We start from the raw sequence: 24,905 nt of genomic DNA, 5'->3' as shown, positions 1-24,905 counted from the left end.
AAACACACGTGTGCACAGGGAGATTGATTACGTAATGTGTCTTTACTCCACTGACGATTACGGAAGATGCCCACAGCTTCGAAGCACGCACGTCGCGAGATCTGGGGGCAGTCGTGGGGTTTTGCGCGTGGAAAGGTTGAGCCCGTGGGTAAGTGTAAATACTCCATTTAAATTGATAGCGGTTGGAAACAAAGATATTGTACACGGGTTAAGTGAAATCCTACAGATGTTCGGTATTATCATATGGTGCTCATTCTGAATGATTACTACACGCACGGGTCTGTAGTAATAATAATAGCTTATAATATGGCGACGGTGATTGCAGCCAGCTAGCGGTAACAGTGTGGCTAACATTACCCTCAGCCAAATCCAACCCGTAGGATACCTCAGCAAGAGAGGGGTGCTAACTGGCGAGTCAAAACAATCGATGTGTACGACAATAATTCGTGACATTGTTTGATTGATCGCTAGCATGTTTCCCCGTTAGCATTACCATTATTGCAAGAATGAAAATAATTTGCTTGGTAGTAATTATCAGCAGGCGTAAACGACAGCAGGTAGCTACATGGTTATCGTTGTTTCACCAGCTGACAACTTACCGTAGACAATGTTGCTATGATCTGTCAAGCTAGCTAATGCTAGCTGCCTAGAACTACCAGTATGGAACTGTTGAAACGTGCCATCAAAGCAGCTGTTTTCGCATATGAACAGTTAGCACAAGATCCACAGCAATGTAGCAGACACCTGCATTTGCTTGACTGTATAATTTTGACAGCTCGCACACCTGTTTTGGATGGCGGGCATAGCTAATCGTCGGTGAAATAGAACCAGTTACCTATCTCGCACAGAAAGCCGAATCATTTTAGCGACTCTAGCTGAGAACACTTATCATCCAGCGGGTTCTGAGTAATGTCCTGATGAATCTGGGAACAACAGCAATAAGAGGAAATGGGGGACTCCGAAATAAGATTGTGCGAGGACGATTCCGTAAAGCTGTGCTAATACTATATGTGTACTGCTACTGGCCAGAATGTTGGTCCTGGATCAGAAATGCCAGTTTGGTGAGTAAAGCTAAATAGAAGGCTGCTATGATAATAACGCTGCACATGCATTAATGTAATAACGAATATTGGGTTTATTATAGTTTAGCCGAGATCTGGAGCATACGATGGCCGGTGCAGTGTTAAAATGTGAGTAATAGTGTGCCGGTGTATACATTCACCAAAAAAAAAGAGATGTTGGAAACATGGAAAAGATTTAACGTCTCGTTTAGGAACGTCAATTGCTCTGCTAATCACTGTAATTTGATGAATTGTGATTCCTGTTCCCTTTGACATGTGTTTTTATTCAGGATATAAAACGGATTGACTGAATATGAGTGATGACAAACCCTTCGTATGCACTGCTCCTGGGTGTGGTCAGGTATGCAAGACTTATACATGTTCACGTTCCTTATGCAAGAACTTTTAACCGGACACATTAACTCAATAAAAAACGCACTTCGAATTTTTTATTTTATTTTATTTTATTTTAACAGCGGTTCACCAATGAAGACCATTTGGCCGTCCATAAACACAAACATGAGATGACACTAAAGTTTGGTCCAGCTCGGAATGACAGTGTCATTGTTGCTGGTAGGTCTTCAGTGTGGTCAATGGTTAAGCTGTTTTGGGTGTGAGAAATGAATTTAATTTAATTGTTTAATTTTTTTCAGACCAAACACCAACACCCACTCGCTTTTTGAAGAACTGTGAAGAAGTGGGACTGTTTAATGAACTTGCTAGTCCTTTTGAACATGACTTCAAAAAAGCAACAGAAGAGGACATCAAAAAGGTAATTTTCATTGTTGAGGAATGGCTAGAAATAAAAGCCAGTGTCCTTAAATGTATAAGAATATTAAGGGCTCCATTTTAAATTCAGAATTCCCAAATTCAGATGTATGTTTTGGAGCATTGCAGATTGATATTTTCATTATGATTTTTAGTGGTCGCACTGGTTGGATGAAAAGGGGGCGGGGTTCTTTGTTTGGGATGTGGATTGGTGTACATGGCATAATGTTATTCTGACAAGTTTAAGGAGTCTAAAGATTACACTCCCAATAACCTGGGGCCTGTATAACGAAGCAGGATTACTCAGTTAGCTGGATAACTGCACTGAGAACCCTCCTGAATCTGGAACATGGATTAAAGTAACAAGAGCTGTTCCAGGTTTTACAGTTGTCCAGCTAACTCAGTAAACCTGCTTTGTGAGGCAGGCCCCAGGTCTTAGCACTGAGTCAACCATTTGTGAGCGAGAGTCTTTGATAGGTGGCCTTTTTGCCAAAACATATTTGGCATCCACACATAGATCCATCATAGGACAATAAATAATTATGGTCTTTTCATTGTACAACCATTTTTAATGTTACATTGGGAAAGAAAAGGTAAATCTGTAAACATGCGATTGCAAAGAGCATCAGGACCACACAGGATCAGTCAGTTTTAAGTACAGGTGTGGTAATAATGTCAGTATAGACCTGCAGTTCAACACAGACAAGGTGGCCTAAATGCTATGGGCTCTATGTAGAGTACATAAACAGTAAAATGTTCTACTTGTGCAATATGATGACATGACGGCAAAACTTGTCTTTTAGAACTTGTTATCACTTCTATGTGATATGCACCAGTTATTAATAAAATGAATAAACCAGCAATGACCTCCGTGCCTCCGAGCATCCATTTCTCAATCGCTGGGTTCTGACATGTGTAACTTGAAACATTTTTGCATGATTTCACTTCACTGGCAGTGTAAGTGTGACAGAAGTTGCATTACTCAATACTGAATAATCCCGTTATTAGAATATGTAGAATCTGGGACGTTCCTGTGTCAGCTGGGCTGAAAGCATTTCCTCTCTCTCTGGTGCCCCCTGTGGTTGGCATTCTGAGCTACACACTAAGTGTCTTCCTCCGACTCCTGTCTATGTGAGCCTGACTTGTGAACTGTGATGTAATGTGAAGTGGCAGATGACATCATGTGCTTCAGCGAAAGACGTGTTTCGTTAGTGTCCTAATAATAGCTAAACTGATTAAGAGCTTTATTAATCCATGCCAGTGCTTGTCTTGTGTTGACTACCTATGCATTAAAATGGAGTCCTAAATGTATTACTCACTGTTTCTTGGCGACATTGTCAGTGCAAAGTTAATAACAGATTTTTTTCTGTTTTTCTGTCTTTTTTTCTGGCTTTGGTGTCCTCTGGTGTACCCCAGCTCCCCTTGGACTTGTCCCCACTTGCTACGCCAGTCATCAGAAGTAAAATTGAGGAGCCCTGTGCTGCAGTCTCCCAGCGGGACAGTCCCCTGCCGCACCCCGAGTCCACCACCAGTGATGACAGGGTAAGGTGGAGCTGCCGCAGTGTCTTTAGGGGCTCATGTGGTGGGCCTCCCGACTCTGACTGAAAAACTGACACCAGAGGGAATTACAGCAGCTGAATTTTTTTTTCAAAGTGGATTTACAATTTATTCCAAGGTTCAGGTCCATTTGTCTATGAGGAATTTTCAGGGCTGTGGGAGGTGAGGTGCTCCGGGTGTCAGTTTAGGACCTCTGCTTTTTAGTTAATTTACCTTTAAAAAGACATCAATGATAAGGTATTTACAATTGCGAATGACAAAAAACCTCTTATAGTTGTGTCAAAACATAATTCACAAAAAGGAGTAGAGCATAAGCAATTTCTGGTTGTCAGAGAAATTAAGTAGGCGAGCTTCCAGTCATGCAGTATGAATTTTATTTTAAACACATTTTTAAATAAAACCCACAAAACTCCTACTATTGTCATAAATACCCAAAGCTAATTAAAAAAAACACTGACCAGCATCTGAGACGGAGGTGGCAACACACACCAACAGGTTCCAGAAAGAAACTGTTTGGCGCATGCCATATCCTTCACTTCTAAGCCTGTGAAGAAAGTTAAATATTTGCCATTTTGCAGTACCAGAGTCAACCACAATCTGTCATCTGCTTTCCTTATTGAGTTGTTGGAATGGACTTTTATATGCAGGCTAAGCAAAGGCTGCTGCATAGATACTGTAACTGTTGCCAGGGGGCAGCACCTACCCTAGTTACTGGTTCAGCCGCAGCTGTGGTTCATGGTAATCACATTGGCAGTGGACAACTGTGCCTTTATTAAAGAGGCCTGAGTTTCAGGCCTAGGAGGACTGGTTGGCTGTAACCGGGAGGTATTCTGTGTGCTTCACTTTTGGGTTTCCAATTGTGGACCTTTTTCCTCCAATGGAGTGTTTTCTTTGAGCCTTTTTTCCAGTTCATGTGGGAAGGTTTCGGTGCTCCTTTGTTTGCGAGTTAATAAACTGCGAAACAAGCCAATTATCCCTTTTCGTGTTTCCGCCTGTTCACCACGGGATACAGCGGCCGCCCTAGCCATGACTCACGCTGTTCACTGTTAAAGTTTTCTGGTTCATTTTCATTTTAGTTTAGACTTATTTAAAACTGCTGCCCACACATTAGCTCTTGCTGCTACAGTGTCGTTATGTGGTGTTTAGGTGATTTAGCTGGTTAAGTGGCTAAATTAATGGGACAAATAGTAAATATATGGCTCATCCAAACAAGATGCCACAGAGCGTTTTTCAGTGGGGTAAACTGTGCTGAGCATTGACTGTAACATGTGTGTGCAGTGCTGTTTGGGCCTTCTCTCCTGTTTTTGTTTGTGTGTGTAAAGCAGGGGTGTCAAACTGGATCCCAGTGGGCGGCAGTGTCTACGGGTTTTTATGTTTTCCTTTCAGTCTGCTGCCAGTTAAGGCCTTGAGAAAGTGTGTGGATTCCTTAGCCAATTAATCACTTATGTGAAGCGTGTGCCAAAAACAGCACAGAAAACCGGCAGACACTGCGGCCCGCCAGGACTGGAGTGTGACACCTGTGGTGTAAAAGGAACTCTGGTCTTCCGTCCTTGTGTAGACTCAGCTTCCTCACAGTTCCTCGTGACTCAGTGTAATTGTGCAGTTAAACATTAAAGATGACCACTGCATGCTTCAGGGTACTCAAAAAAATACACTATAATGGCCATGAATTCACTCACTTCACTTATAATTGTTCTCTCTTTTGCTCCTTGCAACTTGAATAACTGAATGTGTAACTTTTGATTTCCCAATATCTAGCCTAATGGTCAGATTAGAGCACTGGTCCTGCAAACCTCTTCTTGGGTAATCCTAGCCAGATCCAGGTATTTGATGCATTCCACCTCAAGCACACCTGACACAACTGTAAATAAAGAATAGAATAAGCTCAGCTGTGCTGTGTTATATGGCTGAATTTAGCAGGGAACCTTGTGGTTTCATGGTTTAATTCCACTTAGCCTTTAAGGACCGAACGTTTTAGCTTTACAGCAGCCCGCAATGCTGCCCTCTTAAACATGGCGCCTGTGTGTTGTAGTTACCTTGTGGTCATTTTTCCGTGCGTTCGTTGGGTTTTTGTAATGGCTAACCTGCTGCTGATGTGTGGGGTAAAAGCTGAGTTTGGGTTGACCTGCCACCATAAAGGCTGCTTTGACATCTCCTGGATGCATGTTGGTGGGCCACACAGGGGGCGGTGGTGGGGGTGGGGGTGGTGGTGGTGGTGTGGGTCTTTATTATTTACATTTTTTTGGTTTTTGATTAGTTTGCATTTGGTCCCTCTTGGTTTAGGCTCAGATCTCTGGCTGGGTTTTTTGAAAGGTGCCTGTCCAACTGCTGCCTGCCTGTGTAGTTATATTGCTATCAGAACTTTAACATCGTAATAAAACACAAGAGGCAGTGATCTGTATTTTGTGAGTTGGAATGTTAATGCAGTTAATCCCCTAGTTAAGAGAATAAAGTTCTTTCATAGTTTAGACAAGTAACAGTCAGATTTTCACAGCTGGTTTAAGCTGCTTTTCTCATGTCTGTGAAAAAACTTGGCAGCAGTATTTATTCTTTCCCATGTTATTATGGTTGTATGCATTATTATAATGCGCTTTATTGAGAAAAATGTTGGTGTACAGATCTGTGACAATGCACAGACAGATATTTCCAAGTGTTTTCTTTTTGTATTTTTTTCTCTTTTCACATCATAACAATAATCATCCAGAATTATTCACAAATTCATTGTTTCGTCGTATATTATCTGGGGTTATGCTTCAGATTTGAACAACCGTTGTACGGATGTGAGAGTGTGTGATGGAGTGAGTTTTTTCTGTTAGTTGAGGCAACCATTATATCCAAAGAATAGAATAGAATAGAATAGAATAGAATAGAATAGAATAGAATAGAATAGAATAGAACTTTATTGTCCATTAAATATAAAATAAAATGGAAAATTTCCTTCAGCTCAATGCTCATTACAAGTGACACAGACAAAGGAATACATGGATTAAAAAACATAACAGCAAACATTGGACAACCATAAGGTCACTATAATGTCCTTCAAGTAACAACACCGTAAGAGATGAAGGACATCGCACTGGTCAGAATAAGATCAAGGTTTGTCAACAGGCCCTCTGACAGTGCATTTTATTTCCTTGCTTTAAACGGCATCAAATCATAAAGCTATTAGGGATGCATGTGTAGACGTTGATGATTTCCATGCTAATAGTGTTCTTGTCTGTTTCTAAGAGATCCTACTGTGTCCAGTTCTCAGAAGATGGTTACTATTGCCTTTGGTCGGAATTTTATGTTGAAAGCTTCTGAAAGCATGTACAGTAATAACAAGTAATAGACAGATAACCTGTAAACAGGAGTGCATACAGTACAGATAGATGGGGCAAGTCTGCCCTGAGGTCTACTACTCTGAAGAAAGCACTAAATTCTTGGCATCCTTAGAAATAAGTAAGGGTCCAAAAAATGTCAATTCTGGAGCCAATCTCAGTGATGAGTATTTATCTGCTCATAAGTGACTATAATTCACGGTTTATATCTTACATATTGGCTAATAATTATACTGATGCCTCCCTGTTTTTCATTAAAAGCACCCATGCAAGTTTCCTCATTCATGGAAGAAGTAGATGAACACAAACTTCAAATAACTCGTATGGGAACAAAATATTTTTATTTGTTTAGCAAATAAAGTTTTTTAAAAACTTTCTTATTTTATAATTAAGCAGAGGTTTTGAGTATAGAGAGCTACTGGGACTCTGCATAGCTTTACCCGTGAATTTGGCTGGTAAAGGGTAAAAAAAAAAACCTTTCTCTTGGTCCCAGGCTCTTTTTCACAGGCTTTTGTCTTGCCCTGGATTAGTTTCAATCTGGACTCTTTCACAAATGATGAAACTGCCCCATTTCTGTCAGAAACTGCCCCAGTGCTGTCTGAAACTGCCCCATTTCTGTCAGAAACTGCCCCAGTGGTGTCTGAATCTGCCCCATTTCTGTCAGAAACTGCCCCAGTGCTGTCTGAAACTGCCCCATTTCTGTCAGAAACTGCCCCAGTGGTGTCTGAATCTGCCCCATTTCTGTCAGAAACTGCCCCAGTGCTGTCTGAATCTGCCCCATTTCTGTCAGAAACTGCCCCAGTGCTGTCTGAAACTGCCCCAGTGCTGCCTGAAACTGCCTCATTTCTGTCAGAAACTGCCCCATTTCTGTCAGAAACTGCCCCAATGCTGTCTGAATCTGCCCCAGTGCTGTCTGAAACTGCCCAGTGCTGTCTGAATCTACCCCATTTCTGTCTGAAACTGCCCCAGTGCTGTCTGAAACTGCCCCAGTCCTGTCTGAATCTACCCCAGTGCTGTCTGAATCTGCCCCAGTGCTGTCTGAAACTGCCCCATTTCTGTCTGAAACTGCCCCAGTGCTGTCTGAAACTGCCCCATTTCTGTCTGAAACTGCCCCAGTGCTGTCTGAAACTGCCCCAGTCCTGTCTGAATCTGCCCCAGTGCTGTCTGAAACTGCCCCAGTGCTGTCTGAATCTGCCCCAGCTCTCGCTGCTTCTGAACCACGTGGTTATATTTCCAGGACGTTTCTCTGCAGCCCACGTCCCAGCCGGCTTCCACCATCATCCGCCCCGCGTCTCTGCAGGTGCCCAGCGTCCTGCTGGCGGGTCCAGACGCCAGCCTGGTGGTCCAGCCCACCCTGCCCTCGCCAACCTCCAGCTCTGTCATTACACAGGTCCCATCCGCCAACAGACCCATAGTGTGAGTAACTGTACACAGGTCCCATCCGCCAACAGACCCATAGTGTGAGTAACTGTACACAGGTCCCATCCGCCAACAGACCCATAGTGTGAGTAACTGTACACAGGTCCCATCCTCTAACAGACCCATAGTGTGAGTAACTGTACACAGGTCCCATCCGCCAACAGACCCATAGTGTGAGTAACTGTACACAGGTCCCATCCTCTAACAGACCCATAGTGTGAGTAACTACACAGGTCCCATCCCCCAACAGACCCATAGTGTGAGTAACTGTACACAGGTCCCATCCGCCAACAGAACCATAGTGTGAGTAACTGTACACAGGTCCCATCCTCTAACAGACCCATAGTGTGAGTAACTGTACACAGGTCCCATCCGCCAACAGACCCATAGTGTGAGTAACTGTACACAGGTCCCATCTGCCAACAGACCCATAGTGTGAGTAACTGTACACAGGTCCCATCCGCCAACAGACCCATAGTGTGAGTAACTGTACACAGGTCCCATCCTCTAACAGACCCATAGTGTGAGTAACTGTACACAGGTCCCATCCTCTAACAGACCCATAGTGTGAGTAACTGTACACAGGTCCCATCCTCTAACAGACCCATAGTGTGAGTAACTGTACACAGGTCCCATCCTCTAACAGACCCATAGTGTGAGTGACTACACAGGTCCCATCCTCTAACAGACCCATAGTGTGAGTAACTGTACACAGGTCCCATCCTCTAACAGACCCATAGTGTGAGTAACTGTACACAGGTCCCATCCTCTAACAGACCCATAATGTGAGTAACTGTACACAGGTCCCATCCGCCAACAGACCCATAGTGTGAGTAACTGTACACAGGTCCCATCCTCTAACAGACCCATAGTGTGAGTGACTACACAGGTCCCATCCTCTAACAGACCCATAGTGTGAGTAACTGTACACAGGTCCCATCCTCTAACAGACCCATAATGTGAGTAACTGTACACAGGTCCCATCCTCTAACAGACCCATAGTGTGAGTGACTACACAGGTCCCATCCTCTAACAGACCCATAGTGTGAGTAACTGTACACAGGTCCCATCCTCTAACAGACCCATAGTGTGAGTAACTGTACACAGGTCCCATCCTCTAACAGACCCATAATGTGAGTAACTGTACACAGGTCCCATCCTCTAACAGACCCATAGTGTGAGTAACTGTACACAGGTCCCATCCTCTAACAGACCCATAATGTGAGTAACTGTACACAGGTCCCATCCGCCAACAGACCCATAGTGTGAGTAACTGTACACAGGTCCCATCCTCTAACAGACCCATAATGTGAGTAACTGTACACAGGTCCCATCCGCCAACAGACCCATAGTGTGAGTAACTGTACACAGGTCCCATCCTCTAACAGACCCATAGTGTGAGTAACTGTACACAGGTCCCATCCTCTAACAGACCCATAGTGTGAGTAACTGTACACAGGTCCCATCTGCCAACAGACCCATAGTGTGAGTAACTGTACACAGGTCCCATCCGCCAACAGACCCATAGTGTGAGTAACTGTACACAGGTCCCATCCGCCAACAGACCCATAGTGTGAGTAACTGTACACAGGTCCCATCCGCCAACAGGCTAATAGTCTAACTGCTTTTCATATATGAAATGAAATGATTTATCTGTGTAGTGTGTCACCTTTACATAGATGTTTCAAATCTTATAGTTTTCCTTTTAAATAAGATGGGACAGCTGCTTGTCAGTATTTTTGGGTGATATGAATCATATGAGTGTTTTTTCCTGTTTTGTCTTGTGAGTGGTGGCTGCATAATTTATTTGTGTAAAGAATATGCTCTTATTTGTCTGTAGCCCCGTGTCTGGAACCTTCCCCGTGCTTCTGCAGCTTCCCAATGGACAGACGATGCCTGTCGCTATCCCAGCATCCATTGCAAACCCAAGTGTGCATATTCCCACTACCATGCCTGTAAGTCTGACTTGTTTCTGTCGTGCACATGCAAGGCCTGTCAAACTCCGACCTAGAAACTGTTTTTATTTGAACCTATATCGCATTTCCTTTCATTACACAGGATTTGGTGGTACTGGAATGTACTTCCAGGAAGAAAAAAAATTGCTCACTTTGATGTGTTCTCTCTCCTTGTGTCTGTTAGCAGCTGGTCAGACCTGTCACCGTAGTGCCTAACGTCCCAGGAATCCCAGGCCCCTCATCACCACAACCCATCCAATCAGAGGCCAAATTGGTAATGCTCCTTCCTCTCGCTGAGCGTGTGTGTGTGCTGGCGGGGCGCGGTGATTGTCAAGTTCGGTTTCATTCACATCGATTGACAGTTTTCATTTAGCAGCTAGAGTTTAAAACTGCTCATACACAGCTATAATATAGAAAGTTCCCTGCTAACTAGCCACTTAACCTGTTTCTAATATATTTCTAGTATATCCGCATTGAATCGTCAAATGAGTCTGCATACTGTGTGAGTAACAGCTCAGTCACTGTGCGAGTCACAGCTCAGTCAATATGAGTAACAGCTCAGTCACTGTGTGAGTAACAGCCCAGTCATTGTGAGTAACAGCTCAGTCACTGTGGGAGTAACACCTCAGTCACTGTGTGAGTAACAGCTCAGTCACTGTGGGAGTAACAGCTCAGTCACTGTGAGAGTAACAGCTCAGTGTGTGAGTAACAGCCCAGTCACTGTGTGAGTAACAGCTCAGTCACTGTAGGAGTAACAGGTCAGTCACTGTGCGAGTAACAGCTCAGACACTGGGAGTTACAGCTCAATGTGGGAACAGTGGTAGTTTATTTCTTCCATCAGGCAAACGTAGCATTAGATGTTGTTGTGTGGCAAACACACAATCTCCAGCTCTGCTCAGGTAGTTTTAATGCCATGTGCTCATTATGCCAGCTGATTTCAGTCCCCTTGCAAAACCTGACTTTCCTGACCGAAATAAACTTTGCTAACGGAAACATGAGCATCAACAACTTCCAGAGCTGGCATGCAAAGGAATCCCATCTGCACATGCTTAGACATCAGGCACGTGAGAGGTATCATACTCACATATCCAGCTCCAAAAGTGTCACACAGCCCACCTGCAGAGGGTGATCCTGCCCTGGCACACAGTCAGAGAGGCCCGCTGTGCCTGCCCTGCCTGCCACAGAGCCTGTGGTCCTGCCCGCTCTCTCCACCCACCCCAAGGTCAGCAGCGTACAGCCCCTTCCCTCTCCCCCAAAAATAATACTGAACTGGGCTGAATCTAGTGGACTGTGCTGTTAAGCAGTTGTATAATAAAGTATATGAAACACCAGCAGATGGTGGAGTAACACCCCTTGGAAGAAGACTGCAATTAATGTTTCTTTCATATGTTTCATTTGTGAATTATGGAGCTTTTGTTTGGGAGAATTATGCCATGTAGCAGAAACCTAATTTGGTGGAAAGATTTAAGTGGCATGAGTGTCTGTTTGAGGTCTCATGTTCCTCAGTGTAAAAATGTTCTCTTTTGTAAGGACGCAGAATGGTTCATTCATCTTCAGATTGTTTATAGCATATATATATATATATCTATATATATAAGTCTATTGCCTTTTTTCCTGAGGTTGTATTCGGGTATGCTGTAACTCAGGTGTATGCTTTGTTTCTGCTGAAGAGATTAAGCATTTCCAATAAAATATTGGGATTATTTTAATTTCGTAGATGAAAGCACTATTTTTATAAACAAAATATTTTACTTACCCATGTAAATTTCTATTAATATTGTGAAGGCTGTGTATTTATGCTGAATGTGGAAGAATAAATATGCAAGTTATTTTCTTCTGTCCAGGTCATTTTCTGTGAATATATTAGTTTTTCATAGTAAAAAGGCAACACTTCGACACGCCCAGGGTGGGGTTTGAACCGGCAACCCTCCGATTGCCAGACAATCGGTCTTACCTCCTGAGCTATGTCGCCCCAGCATGGTACAAAAGCTTCAGATTCCTGCCCTTTTCTAAGGAAACTTCCCAGTGAGTTATCCAAGTCCTCTTTTCCATAGGCACAGAAGGTGGTTAGCAATATTTACATATACAAAAGGAACATTAAGAATTATGCCTTTTGTTTCCCATTTTACCGCATAGACTTAAGATGTATTCCTCTGTTGTGACAGATCTCACTCCCATGATACACTTGACTAAAAATGTTAGAAGTGACTGTAAGCAGTGAACTGAAAAACCACTCACTACTCTTGCTTAATTGATGTCGTAACGGTATTTAATTACACAACACACGGCTCTCTCATAGTTCTCTAGAAAAATTTTGGCTAGTTGGCTTTATACCTTAAGCAGTGTAATTTTATCCTGATAAATCGAGAGTTTGCAATGTAAAGGGCTTGAATAAAGGGATGGGATAGTGTGACCCAATAGGCAGCCATGGATAATAGAGAACTGTGGTCAGGTTTCTCTCAAATCACTGCACCTTCATAAAGGCTTTAGTTGGTAACCTACTGCTTGCGTTTGATTGATGTCTGAGTAGTTTAGTCCGTTATAAATTAAGAGTATTTTAAGCGCAGCCACTGATAATATCCCTGTCTCCTGATGGCTGTCATATTCTGTATGCATCTGCGTGCACATTCTTATGATGTCAGTCATGTTTTATGATGCATCGATGATGGTAAGGTTCAGTACCTTATTGATATTGTTTTTCCAGTACAATAGCATCTATAAATATATGTGTAATATGTGTCCTGTGACCTATGTTGGATTAGCAGTGAGCTGACAGTCTGTCGGATTAATGACAGCATTGTTGGAACACTTCCTACTCCGGGCTGCAGTGCATGCCTCAGGAGCACGGTAGTGAGATGCAGAGATGGCTAGAGAGAGGTATGGAGAGTTGAATAAAAAGAGAGAGAGGTATGGAGGAAGGAAAGAGAGAGGTGGCAAAAGAGAGATAAAGAGAGAGAAAGGTATAGAGAGGTAGACATGGAGAGTGAGGGAGAGAGGTAAAGAGAGATTGGATGTTCTTGTCTTCTCTGATTGGCTGTCCTCATCTCCTCTCTCTGATTGGCTATTATTGTCTCCTCTCTCTGATTGGCTTTTTCCCCCTCTTCTTTCTCCAGAGGCTGAAAGCGGCTCTGACTCAGCAGCACGCTCAGGTACCTAATGGAGAGGCGGGAGATGCCCAGACCAGTGCTGTCACTCATACTAATACTCCGCCCCCTGCCCCAGCTGAGGAGCCCTGTCCACAGTCTCTGCAGCAGCCTGCCACCTCTACCACAGAGACACCTGTGAGTGTGAGTGTGTGTGTGTGTGTGTGTGTGTGTGTGCGCGTGTGCCACCTCTACCACAGAGACACCTGTGAGTGTGAGTGTGAGTGTGTGTGTGTGTGCCACCTCTACCACAGAGACACCTGTGAGTGTGTGTGTGTGTGTGTGTGCCACCTCTACCACAGAGACACCTGTGAGTGTGTGTGTGTGCCACCCCTACCACAGAGACACCTGTGAGTGTGAGTGTATGTGTGTGTGTGTGCCACCTCTACCACAGAGACACCTGTGAGTGTGTGTGTGCCACCTCTACCACAGAGACACCTGTGAGTGTGTGTGTGTATGAGTGTATGTGTGTGTGTGTGTGCCACCTCTACCACAGAGACACCTGTGAGTGTGTGTGTGTGTGTGTGTGCGCGCCACCTCTACCACAGAGACACCTGTGAGTGTGTGTGAGTGTGAGTGTATGTGTGTGTGTGTGTGCCACCTCTACCACAGAGACACCTGTGAGTGTGTGTGTGTGAGTGTATGTGTGTGTGTGTACCACCTCTACCACAGAGACACCTGTGAGTATATGTGTGTGTGTGTGTGCGAGTGTATGTGTGTGTGTGCCACTTCTACAAACAGAGACACCTGTGAGTGTGTGTGTGTGCCACCTCTACCACAGGGGCACCTGTGAGTGTGTGTGTGTGCCACCTCTACCACAGAGACACCTGTGCGTGCGTATGTGTGTAGTTGTGTCCCACCTCTAACAGAGACACCTGTATGTTTGTCTGTGTGTGCATGTTTGTACATATATGTTTGTGTGTGTATGTGGGTGTGTACGCATGCATGTCTATGTGTGAGAGTGTTTAAGTGTGTGTGTGTGCTTGCAGGTGCGAGTGTATGTGCTTTGTGCATGCATATGCTTGTGAGTATGTGCATGCATATGCTTGTGAGTATGTGCATGCATATGCTTGTGAGTATGTCCATGCATATGCTTGTCAGCATGTGTGTGTAAGTACTCGCGTGCATATGCACCGTCAGTACACTAATGACGCGTGGAGACTCGAGGTGACGTGGTGTGTTTGTGGCAGGCCTCCCCGGCGCCCCCCGCCCAGCACACCCCCAGCACGGGGGGGCGGCGACGCAGGGCCATGAGCGAGGACCCCGACGAGAAACGGCGCAAGTTCCTGGAGCGGAACCGCGCGGCCGCCTCCCGCTGCAGGCAGAAGAGGAAAGTGTGGGTCCAGTCCCTGGAGAAGAAGGCCGAGGACCTCAACTCCCTCAACGGGCAGCTACAGGTGGGCTAGCGGTAACCCTAACCCTCAACGGGCAGCTACAGGTGGGCTAGCGGTAACCCTAACCCTCAACGGGCAGCTACAGGTGGGCTAACAGTAACCCTAACCCTCAACGGGCAGCTACAGGTGGGCTAACAGTAACCCTAACCCTCAACGGGCAGCTACAGGTGGGCTAACAGTAACCCTAACCCTCAACGGGCAGCTACAGGTGGGCTAGCGGTAACCCTAACCCTCAACGGGCAGCTACAGGTGGGCTAACAGTAACCCTAACCCTCAACGGGCAGCTACAGGTGGGCTAACAGTAACCCTAACCCTCAACGGGCAGCTACAGGTGGGCTAGCGGTAACCCTAACCCTCAACGGGCAGCTACAGGTGGGCTAGCGGTAACCCTAACCCTCAACGGGCAGCTACAGGTGGGCTAACGGTAACCCTAACCCTCAACGGGCAGCTACAGGTGGGCTAACGCTAACCCTAACCCTCAACGGGCAGCTACAGGTGGGCTAACCCTTACCCTCAACGGGCAGCTACAGGTGGGCTGACCCTAACCCTCAACGGGCAGCTACAGGTGGGCTGACCCTAACCCTAACCCTCAACTCCCTCAACGGGCAGCTACAGGTGGGCTAACGGTAACCCTAACCCTCAACGGGCAGCTACAGGTGGGCTAACAGTAACCCTAACCCTCAACGGGCAGCTACAGGTGGGCTAACAGTAACCCTAACCCTCAACGGGCAGCTACAGGTGGGCTAACAGTAACCCTAACCCTCAACGGGCAGCTACAGGTGGGCTAACAGTAACCCTAACCCTCAACGGGCAGCTACAGGTGGGCTAACAGTAACCCTAACCCTCAACGGGCAGCTACAGGTGGGCTAACAGTAACCCTAACCCTCAACGGGCAGCTACAGGTGGGCTAACGGTAACCCTAACCCTCAACGGGCAGCTACAGGTGGGCTAATCCTTACCCTCAACGGGGAGCTACAGGTGGGCTGACCCTAACCCTAACCCTCAACGGGCAGCTACAGGTGGGCTAACCCTTACCCTCAATGGGGAGCTACAGGTGGGCTGACCCTAACCCTAACCCTCAACGGGCAGCTACAGGTGGGCTAACGGTAACCCTAACCCTCAACGGGCAGCTACAGGTGGGCTAACAGTAACCCTAACCCTCAACGGGCAGCTACAGGTGGGCTAACAGTAACCCTAACCCTCAACGGGCAGCTACAGGTGGGCTAACGGTAACCCTAACCCTCAACGGGCAGCTACAGGTGGGCTAATCCTTACCCTCAACGGGGAGCTACAGGTGGGCTGACCCTAACCCTAACCCTCAACTCCCAGAACGGGAAGCTACAGGTGGGCTAACGCTAACCCTAACCCTCAACGGGCAGCTACAGGTGGGCTGATCTCCCAGCCTGGACATCCGTACATCATCTGTTTCAGTGCATCCCCCTGTTTTAGTGAGAATTTCATGCACCCCACCTGCATGCACATTAATGCACCCACCTTTGTGCACATGAATGCACCCTACCACATTAATGTGCCCCACCTGCATGCATATTAATGCACCCCGCCTGCATGAACATTAATGCACCCCACCTGCATGCACATTAATGCATCCCACCTGCATGCACATTAATGCACCCCACCTGCATGCACATTAATGCATCCCACCTGCATGCACATTAATGCACCCCACCTGCATGCACATTAATGCACCCCACCTGCATGCACATTAATGCAGCCCACCTACATGCACATTAATGCATCCCACCTGCATGCACATTAATGCATCCCACCTGCATGCACATTAATGCACCCCACCTGCATGCACATTAATGCACCCCACCTACATGCACATTAATGCACCCACCTGTGTGCACATGAATGCACCCTACCACATTAATGTGCCCCACCTGCATGCATATTAATGCACCCCACCTGCATGAACATTAATGCACCCCACCTGCATGCACATTAATGCATCCCACCTGCATGCACATTAATGCACCCCACCTGCATGCACATTAATGCATCCCACCTGCATGCACATTAATGCACCCCACCTGCATGCACATTAATGCACCCCACCTGCATGCACATTAATGCACCCCACCTACATGCACATTAATGCATCCCACCTGCATGCACATTAATGCATCCCACCTGCATGCACATTAATGCACCCCGCCTGCATGCACATTAATTCACCCCACCTACATGCACATTAATGCGCCCCACCTGCATGCATATTAATGCATCCCACCTGCATGAACATTAATGCACCCCACCTGCATGCATATTAATGCACCCCACCTGCATGCACATTAATGCTCCCCATCTGCATGCATATTAATGCACCCCACCTGCATGAACATTAATGCATCCCACCTGCATGAACATTAATGCACCCCACCTGCATGCACATTAATGCTCCCCATCTGCATGCACATTAATGCTCCCCATCTGCATGCACATTAGTGCTCCCCATCTGCATGCACATTAATGCACCTCACCTGCATAATGATTAACTTGTGGGTCTGTGGCCATTAAAAGATCATAATTATCTCCCAGACAAAGCATAATTGAAAAAGTGCATTGTATTTGTTTATTTTTTTAAAATTTTCATAATCTTATAAACTTTGGCTGAAAGAATTTGAGTCGTTTTGGGTCATTTAAAAAAATCTTGCATGGTAATCGGGACCTTGCCTATACATAGTTATGGAGTTCATTAAATATATCAAAATAGTTGTGACATTCAGGTGCATCAAGACAAGTGTAAGACACTTTAAGTAAGTCCAAGGATGCATACACGTCGATCAAACCAAAACAGACCTTTCAGAATTAATCTGGCACCTCTTCTCCAAAGTTTCAGTTTTTCTCAGTGTTTTGAGAGACATTGGAAGAGGGCAGAAGTTCTGGCCCATAAAAAATGAGTCTTCACCATGTGGTTGACACAATGGGTTGCATCTGATTGGTCATGCTAAAGGTTTCTAATTGGGTTTTTACTTTATAGTATGCTGTGTTAGTACTTCAAAGTGACTTTCTTGTGCTGTGCTGTGTCTCCACCTCTGCAGAGTGAAGTCACCCTGCTGAGAAACGAGGTGGCTCAGCTCAAACAGCTCCTCCTGGCTCATAAAGACTGCCCTGTGACCGCCATGCAGAAGAAATCTGCCTATCACAGTGAGTGTTGTTACCTTACCTACACCCTCAAGCCAATCACAGTGAGTGCTGTTACCTTACCTACACCCTCAAAGCATTCACAGTGAGTATTGTACCCTTATCTGCACCCTCAAGCCAATCGCAGTGAGTGTTCGCTTAAACGCACCCTCAGGCCAATCGCGCTGAATGTTTGCTTACCCACACCATCAGGCCAATCATAGTGAGTGGCGTTCCCTTACCTGTAGCTTCAGGCAAATCACAGGGAGTGTTCGCTTACCCACACCCTAAGGCTAAGTAGAAACAGGAAAGTGTTGAATGCTAATATGAATCCCAGAGTGATTTTACCTGTTTTTCCTGCTTTTACCTACGCTGTGCCCTACTCTCGTATTTCATATGTGCCACACTGTGCCGTACTCTCATACTTTATATCATTATTTCCTACCTGGGGTTCTGCATTCTCAGAAGCTCAGCTTCAGAGTCCAAAGACAAAGTCCACAAGGAAGAACACTGTTTAAAAACACAAGTCACACACACAGGTGTAATAGATTACATGCAAGGAAAAGTCATTCATAATTGCTGTTCTTTTTGGTGAAACATTTGAACATTCTCAGTCACTCCTGAATATTCATGCTAGGCCATTTCCAAATGTGGCTTACCACAGCAGAATGTAGAACAATCACCACTCCACTCAGTATAACTTAGGTCTTGAAAACAAAGTTGGCAATAACTTCGTATTTTTATTTATTGTATTGCATTTTGGTGTTAGATCATCATATCGAGACAATATCGCTTTATAATATGATGCGAGAAGCCTTAAATGCCATTTTCCATTTACTTACAGTAGCATAATGAGTGAGACATTGTATGTGATCACAGTTCATGATGGCAGAAATTGTTTCAGCTCTACAAAAAGTTGAATATTGTACGTTTTACTTCAGCTACAACTGCTCGCTGCAGTAGCTTAGCACACGCCCGACAGACTGATGCAATCTCAGTCAAATAAAACCATCGTTTTCCCTCAGGACATACCTATGAGTCCGTGTGTCCATACATAATTTGGTAACTGTGAAGGGAATTTTTTTTTTTCAGATTATTCTCATTTTGTGTATATTGATTACATCTCATACACAGAACAAATTTGAGCTGTTTTAAATTCATGAAAAAAAGCATACATTTTGAAACTCACAGGATGTTTTTTTGGAATTTCAATTTCATTGTATTTAGTCGAATATAAAAGATGTAAATATCGCTAAACTTCCTTGGTAAGGCGTGACATGCTAATGCCTTTCATGCATATTTAGTTGGTTTTTCTAGGGTAAATGTATCTTGATGTTCCATTTAAGTACATGTAATCTTTTAATCCATGGTCCAAAAGCATCAGATAAGGGTGTGTATGAGCACTATATAGCATGTACAGGACAATGCATCAGTCAAGGGTGCTTATAAGCACTATACAGCATGTAAGAATCAGATATGGGTGCTTATAAGCACTATACAGCATGTAAGAATCAGATAAGGGTGCTTATAAGCACTACACGGCGTGTAGGAATCAGATAAGGGTGCTTATAAGCACTATACAGCATGTAAGAATCAGATAATGATTATAAGCACTATACAGTGTGTGAGAATCAGATACGGGTGCTTAAAAGCACTATACAGCATGTAAGAATCAGATAAGGGTGCTTATAAGCACTATACAGCATGTAAGAATCAGATAAGGGTGCTTATAAGCACTATACAGCATGTAAGAATCAGATAAGGGTGCTTATAAGCACTATACAGCATGTAAGAATCAGATAAGGGTGCTTATAAGCACTATACAGCGTGTAACAATCAGATACGGGTGCTTATAAGCACTATACAGTATGTAAGGTGTGGGTGCTTTTAAGTACACATAGCAGAGTGAGAGTTTTTTCCAGCGCATATATGGCTGAGCACTTTAAAGGATAGTCAAGAGAGGGATGGGTCCCCTGGTGAGAGAAAGAAAGAGAGAGAGAGAGAGGGAGAGAGGGAGATGCATGGGCCTCCCTGGTGGTGACTGAGGCCAGGGCTTCTCCTTGTTCCAGACGCCGAGGAGGACAGCGAGGTGATGTCGGTCCCCGGAAGCCCCCAGGCCGAGGCCATCCAGCACAGCTCCGTAAGCACCTCCAACGGGGTCAGCTCCTCCTCCGCGACCCCGGCCGGCCCCGCCCCCGGCCCCGCCCCCGCCCCCGCCTCCCAAGCGGACCACAGCACGGAGGAGAGCCGACCGCCGGCGGGAGGCGACGCGCCCGCCCAAACCCAGCCGTCGGGAAGCTGATCGGACGAGCCGCCGCGTTCCTCACACGACCGCTGGGGGCGGTGCCGGAGGACCTGTCACTCATGCCCGTGTCAGAGACTGCTGTATTTATCTTTCCTGTTGATTTTCTGTTTAATTTAATTAATTTTTTTAAGGTGTTATTGTTTTATTTATGTTACTTAAATGCCAAATCCGTCTTATTTAAAAGGAATGGACACTCGGGACGACGTGAAATCCGGACCGATTTCTCATTTCTGTTTCCCGTGGTTTGCCGTTTACCGTTGATTGTATTTATTCGATTATTTAAATAATTCCATGCGCTTGATTTGTGGAAGCTTTTGAGCACCGTAAATGTTTTGCGTGTCACTTTCCAGCGGACGAGGCGGTGATTTGTTAATGGGACATTCCTACCAAAGTGTGTCCGCGAGCTCATTGGCTCATTCACTTTATGATTTTCCGTCGGTTTGAAGCACTATCAGGAGGCGTGAGGAGAAGACGTCACTTTCGTTTCGTTGCCTTCTTTCATTTTGCACACGAGGAAGAGAGGTTTTACATTTTTTATTTTTTTTAACAGATTTTGGCTGTATAGCAGTTTGAAGTCCTGGCTTTTAGAATAGGTTTTGATACTTGTCTTGTTACTGAACCCCCCCCCATCAATTTGAACTGAAATGGGGGGGGGGGGGCGAGGCAGGATATTTTGTGTGCGTGAGTAGTGTGGCTGCCTTTGCAGTGGCGCGGTGTCGTTTGAATGTCGCCGGTTGCCTCCACTTGTAAAATAGTCTGAAAGGAGCAGCTTGGATTAGAAACGTGTGTTTTAAGAGCATTGCGTCGACTAACATTCCCTGTGTAGTCTGATTGTCACAGATGCGCTGATTGTAGGGTTGCAGTAATTCTTTTCTCAACGTTTAGACATCTCCTCGATGTTGACTTTACTAAATGTGCCATTAATATTTATTATTAAACGACTAAGACTTTATTTTGACTTGTAATGCTTAGACAGCCGTGTCCATTCAGTGTTGCAGTCGTGAAGGTGTCCTTTGTACATAATGAATTCATTTGAATATCAAATATGTTTTATTTACATTTGCTATATCATTTCTGCTTACTCACAACTTTTGGGTTTGGCAGTTGGTGCAATGAAAATTGTACTTTATTTAATTTACTTTTTTAAGTGTGACATTTTAGGAAACATTGTAAATGGCATTATTGATGATACATTTTGTTAGAGCCTTCCAGAGAATATGCACATTGTTTTTAATAGGATCGTTTTATTGCTGTACAAGTCCCACAAATAAGCTGTGTATATATGTGTGTGTGTGTGTGTATATGTATATGTGTGTATACACACACACACACACACACACACATGCACACACACACACTCATAAAAAATCTAACCTTAAAGTGAGAACTCCACATCCTAGAAACCAAGCAGAATACATGATTGCGTATTTTATATCAATAATCAGAATAAGATCTCATGCTGCTCAGTAAATTTAAAAAATGTATAATGTATTTATCAGTTAATGCAATTACTGACAATAGCCAGAATTAATTGTAGGTTACAGATCACTACATCATTATTTTAAATCCATTAAAATGTATTTGCTTACTACTGTGTAGTTCTATGAGACATTGCAGCATTATTTTAATCTTCTACTGAAAATTCTCACATTTAAGGTCGTTTGTACTTTCATTGTTTTGTGCTTTTTGCATGTGTAAATTCTCTGAGAGAATTAGACCAATATTTAAATAATGTCTCAGTTAAAGAAGTAAAATTGAACATGTTGTACGACCTTGGATTGTGGCCAGGTGATCCAAGCTTCATCACTGGTCTTGTAAGTAGTTAATCCTGGTTAACTGCATTAAAAGGGTGTGATACTGTTGTGTTGGCAGTAAACTTGTAACTTGTGAAAGTTCTGTATAAAATATAAAATGTTGGAATAAATCTTTTAATATCTCTTTAAAGTCTATTTTGGCTCGTTATGAAGTCTTTTATGGACTGTGAAAGTTATGCTGTTGAATCTGCCCTATGTCTCATATTGCATATATAAGCCTTTTTTTTACTGCTGAATAGGCACAGTATAGCTGAAATTGCTGTAAGAATCTTTTCTGATGCGCTCTGCCACCCTGTGGACAGTAAAGGAACACTTTACCAGCGCTATGATCTCAGGTCCATTGCTTTGTCAAGTGTTACCAGGGAAAGATCAGCTGACAGACTTTGACTGTCTTCAGGGCAAAACGGATTTTTCATCCAAATTGAGAGATTGTAGTTTAGATGGAGTCACTGAAGTGGGATGGTGGACAGCAGGGCACGGCTGTAATATGGAGCTACTGAATGCGCTGTGCTGAAAACTGGAGGAACGTCTTACATGGAAAATAAACTCCATCAACCTCAACTCTTCACACAGGATGCCGACAGAAAATTTCCAGAACGTTTACAGGTTAAGATGTATGTGTGAAATGGGCTTGTGTGGGCAAGACAGGAGAGGAGCTATAGCAGGTGTGTCCTTTAAAATGTCCGACAAGGGGGCACTTAACCAGCAAAATAACCAGGAAAAAAACAGACAAATTTCCTGTACGTTTTCTGAATTCCCTGTGCTTGTGGTGGATGATTGTGCTTGTGGTGAATTCCCTGTGCTTGTGGTGGATGATTGTGCTTGTGGTGAATTCCCTGTGCTTGTGGTGAATTCCCTGTGCTTGTGGTGGATGATTGTGCTTGTGGTGAATTCCCTGTGCTTGTGGTGGATGATTGTGCTTGTGGTGAATTCCCTGTGCTTGTGGTGGATGATTGTGCTTGTGGTGAATTCCCTGTGCTTGTGGTGGATGATTGTGCTTGTGGTGAATTCCCTGTGCTTGTGGTGGATGATTGTGCTTGTGGTGAATTCCCTGTGCTTGTGGTGGATGATTGTGCTTGTGGTGAATTCCCTGTGCTTGTGGTGGATGATTGTGCTTGTGGTGAATTCCCTGTGCTTGTGGTGGATGATTGTGCTTGTGGTGAATTCCCTGTGCTTGTGGTGGATGATTGTGCTTGTGGTGAATTCCCTGTGCTTGTGGTGGATGATTGTGCTTGTGGTGAATTCCCTGTGCTTGTGGTATTGTGAGCTGTTCTTCTCCATCATCCACTTCAGGACAACCTCTCCCCCCCCCCCCCCCAACATCATCGGTTACCTGAAATAAATCCTACAGCACCAGGAGATTAACAGCGAATACAGGAACAGGTATTATACATCCTACAGCTTCATGAAGCACCAAGAGATAAACAGCTACTACAGCAACAGGTATTATACATTCTACGGCTACCTGCAGCATATCAATTGAATGTCTAAATAACTTTGATCACTATTTTTTCTTCTTTGTTTTGGTATCTCCGGATGGGATTGAACCAGATGAAGCAATGTTAGAAGATCATCGACTCCTCTGTTCCTTTGGTAGGCAAACTGTACTTGGTCTGCTCTGCTCGGCTATGCTTGCTTAGATTTGTGAAAGAACCAGGTGCTCAATACACTTAATGTTGAAAGATGTTAATTTCACTGGTCGAAAGTCATAATGATCCCTTGGGTTGTTCTTCTTTGGCACAGGGAATGTGATAGATCTCTTCCATAAGTTTGGTACAGTGTGCTTTTTGAGTGACTGATTATATTTGATATAATTTGATATAAGTTGATATCATATATGTGCTGCTGTGATGTTTGTTGGCCTTGAAATGTCTGCTGTGAAAATAATCTTGATTGGATGCAAAAGCATGAATGATTTTTCTTTTTGTCACGGTTTACAGTTTTTACACTCAAACGTTTACCCCATCGAGTGCACCTTTCAATTACCAAACGTAATCTGTTACATTGCATTACAGGCATTTAGCAGATGCTCTTATCCAGTAAGAAAAAGCCTTAGAAAAATGTATGCAATCGTCCTGTTTATGGTTCTTCTAAAATGAATGATAAAAATTATGTTTTTCATTTGGTTTTTGCAGATGATGTTAATAATCTTGTCGGCTGGTTTCTGGTCTGTTTGGGTTAAAAGGCAGTGTTTGAAAAACCTTGTTTATGAGGAAGTGGTTGGTTTAATGCCATGGTCCGCAACCCTGGTCCTGGAGAGCTATAGGCTCTGCTTGTTTTTGTTTATACTCTTCGCTTAATTAATCAATTAGAACAACTGATTACGCAGATAACACTCTTCCCCTGGTTACTCAGGTCAGAACTGGCTGCTGACTTTTTAGTGAGAACAAAAACCGGCAGAGCTTGTGGCTCTCCGGGACCAGGGTTGCAGAACTCAGGTTTAATGGAAAGAATATGCATGAAGTCTATAGCGGGTTTTCTAAGGTGATTTGATTGGTATGATGTTAGAGCTACGGTACAGTATAAATCTATTTTCCCTTAAGCCATTTAAAGGCGTTAGATGTGGAAGTTGGGTTGTAACATTGGAAATGGCTATGCTCACCTGCTTGATCCAAATGATACCAGAGGAATGCATTCAAATTTAAATTCATAAAATTAATTCAGTAGGGCACGTTTAAACTTTTCCTTTTTATAGCACTTTTAATTGAGCAGAACAGAAAATGTAGACTAAAACTCCCTGCGTCGTAGTTGTTTGTGGTTTACAGTAGGTCTTTGGTCAAAACATTCCTTATGTTGCACTGTGGCTGTGAATTTGTAATTCTGATGTTGTGGGTTTGATTTCTAGGTGAGACACTGCCATTGTACCCTCGAGCAAGGCATTTCACCTGTCCAGCCGTATAAATGAATAGTGTAAAAAAATGTAATCTGTGTGGATAAGAGAACCAGCTAAATGCCTGTATGTGAGATAAATATATTATCACCTGTCTGAATGAGACCCACTTATGTCAGTTCATGAAGAGGA

At 44.2% G+C, this 24,905-nt stretch overlaps 1 protein-coding gene across 5 annotated transcripts; it reads left to right on the top strand.

Moving 5' to 3' along the window:
• Positions 1-22,018, top strand: LOC118214264 (cyclic AMP-dependent transcription factor ATF-2-like). 5 transcript variants are annotated; one of them, XM_035394088.1, is made up of 13 exons: positions 10-148; positions 1,145-1,190; positions 1,352-1,422; positions 1,538-1,634; positions 1,715-1,833; positions 3,246-3,371; positions 7,944-8,122; positions 9,966-10,080; positions 10,265-10,354; positions 13,194-13,367; positions 14,414-14,620; positions 17,683-17,788; positions 19,834-22,018. In XM_035394088.1, exons 3-13 carry the CDS (start codon positions 1,375-1,377, stop codon positions 20,064-20,066), a joined length of 1,494 nt encoding a protein of 497 aa, XP_035249979.1. In that variant the 5' UTR covers positions 10-148; positions 1,145-1,190; positions 1,352-1,374; the 3' UTR covers positions 20,067-22,018. The 5 variants fall into 5 exon arrangements, with proteins under 5 accessions (XP_035249981.1, XP_035249978.1, XP_035249983.1 ...); XM_035394090.1 differs by lacking the exon at positions 1,145-1,190 and having other exon boundaries at positions 1-148; positions 10,268-10,354; XM_035394087.1 differs by lacking the exon at positions 1,145-1,190 and having other exon boundaries at positions 3-148.
• The last annotated feature ends 2,887 nt before the right edge of the window (positions 22,019-24,905 follow it).

Source organism: Anguilla anguilla, chromosome 15, assembly GCF_013347855.1.
Source record: "Anguilla anguilla isolate fAngAng1 chromosome 15, fAngAng1.pri, whole genome shotgun sequence".
NCBI lineage: Eukaryota > Metazoa > Chordata > Actinopteri > Anguilliformes > Anguillidae > Anguilla > Anguilla anguilla.
Note: the sequence above shows the minus strand (reverse complement) of the source record. Positions and strands in the feature narration are given on the sequence as shown.

What these genes read in the sequence shown, in the direction of transcription:
- LOC118214264 (XM_035394087.1), top strand. Translation starts at nt 1,375, where the DNA reads ATGAGTGATGACAAACCCTTCGTATGCACTGCTCCTGGGTGTGGTCAG. An exon ending in TCCGCCAACAGACCCATAGT is followed by an intron (nt 8,123 to 9,965) that starts GTGAGTAACTGT and finishes ATTTGTCTGTAG; the next exon opens with CCCCGTGTCTGGAACCTTCC. An exon ending in CCACAGAGACACCTGTGAGT is followed by an intron (nt 13,368 to 14,413) that starts GTGAGTGTGTGT and finishes TGTTTGTGGCAG; the next exon opens with GCCTCCCCGGCGCCCCCCGC.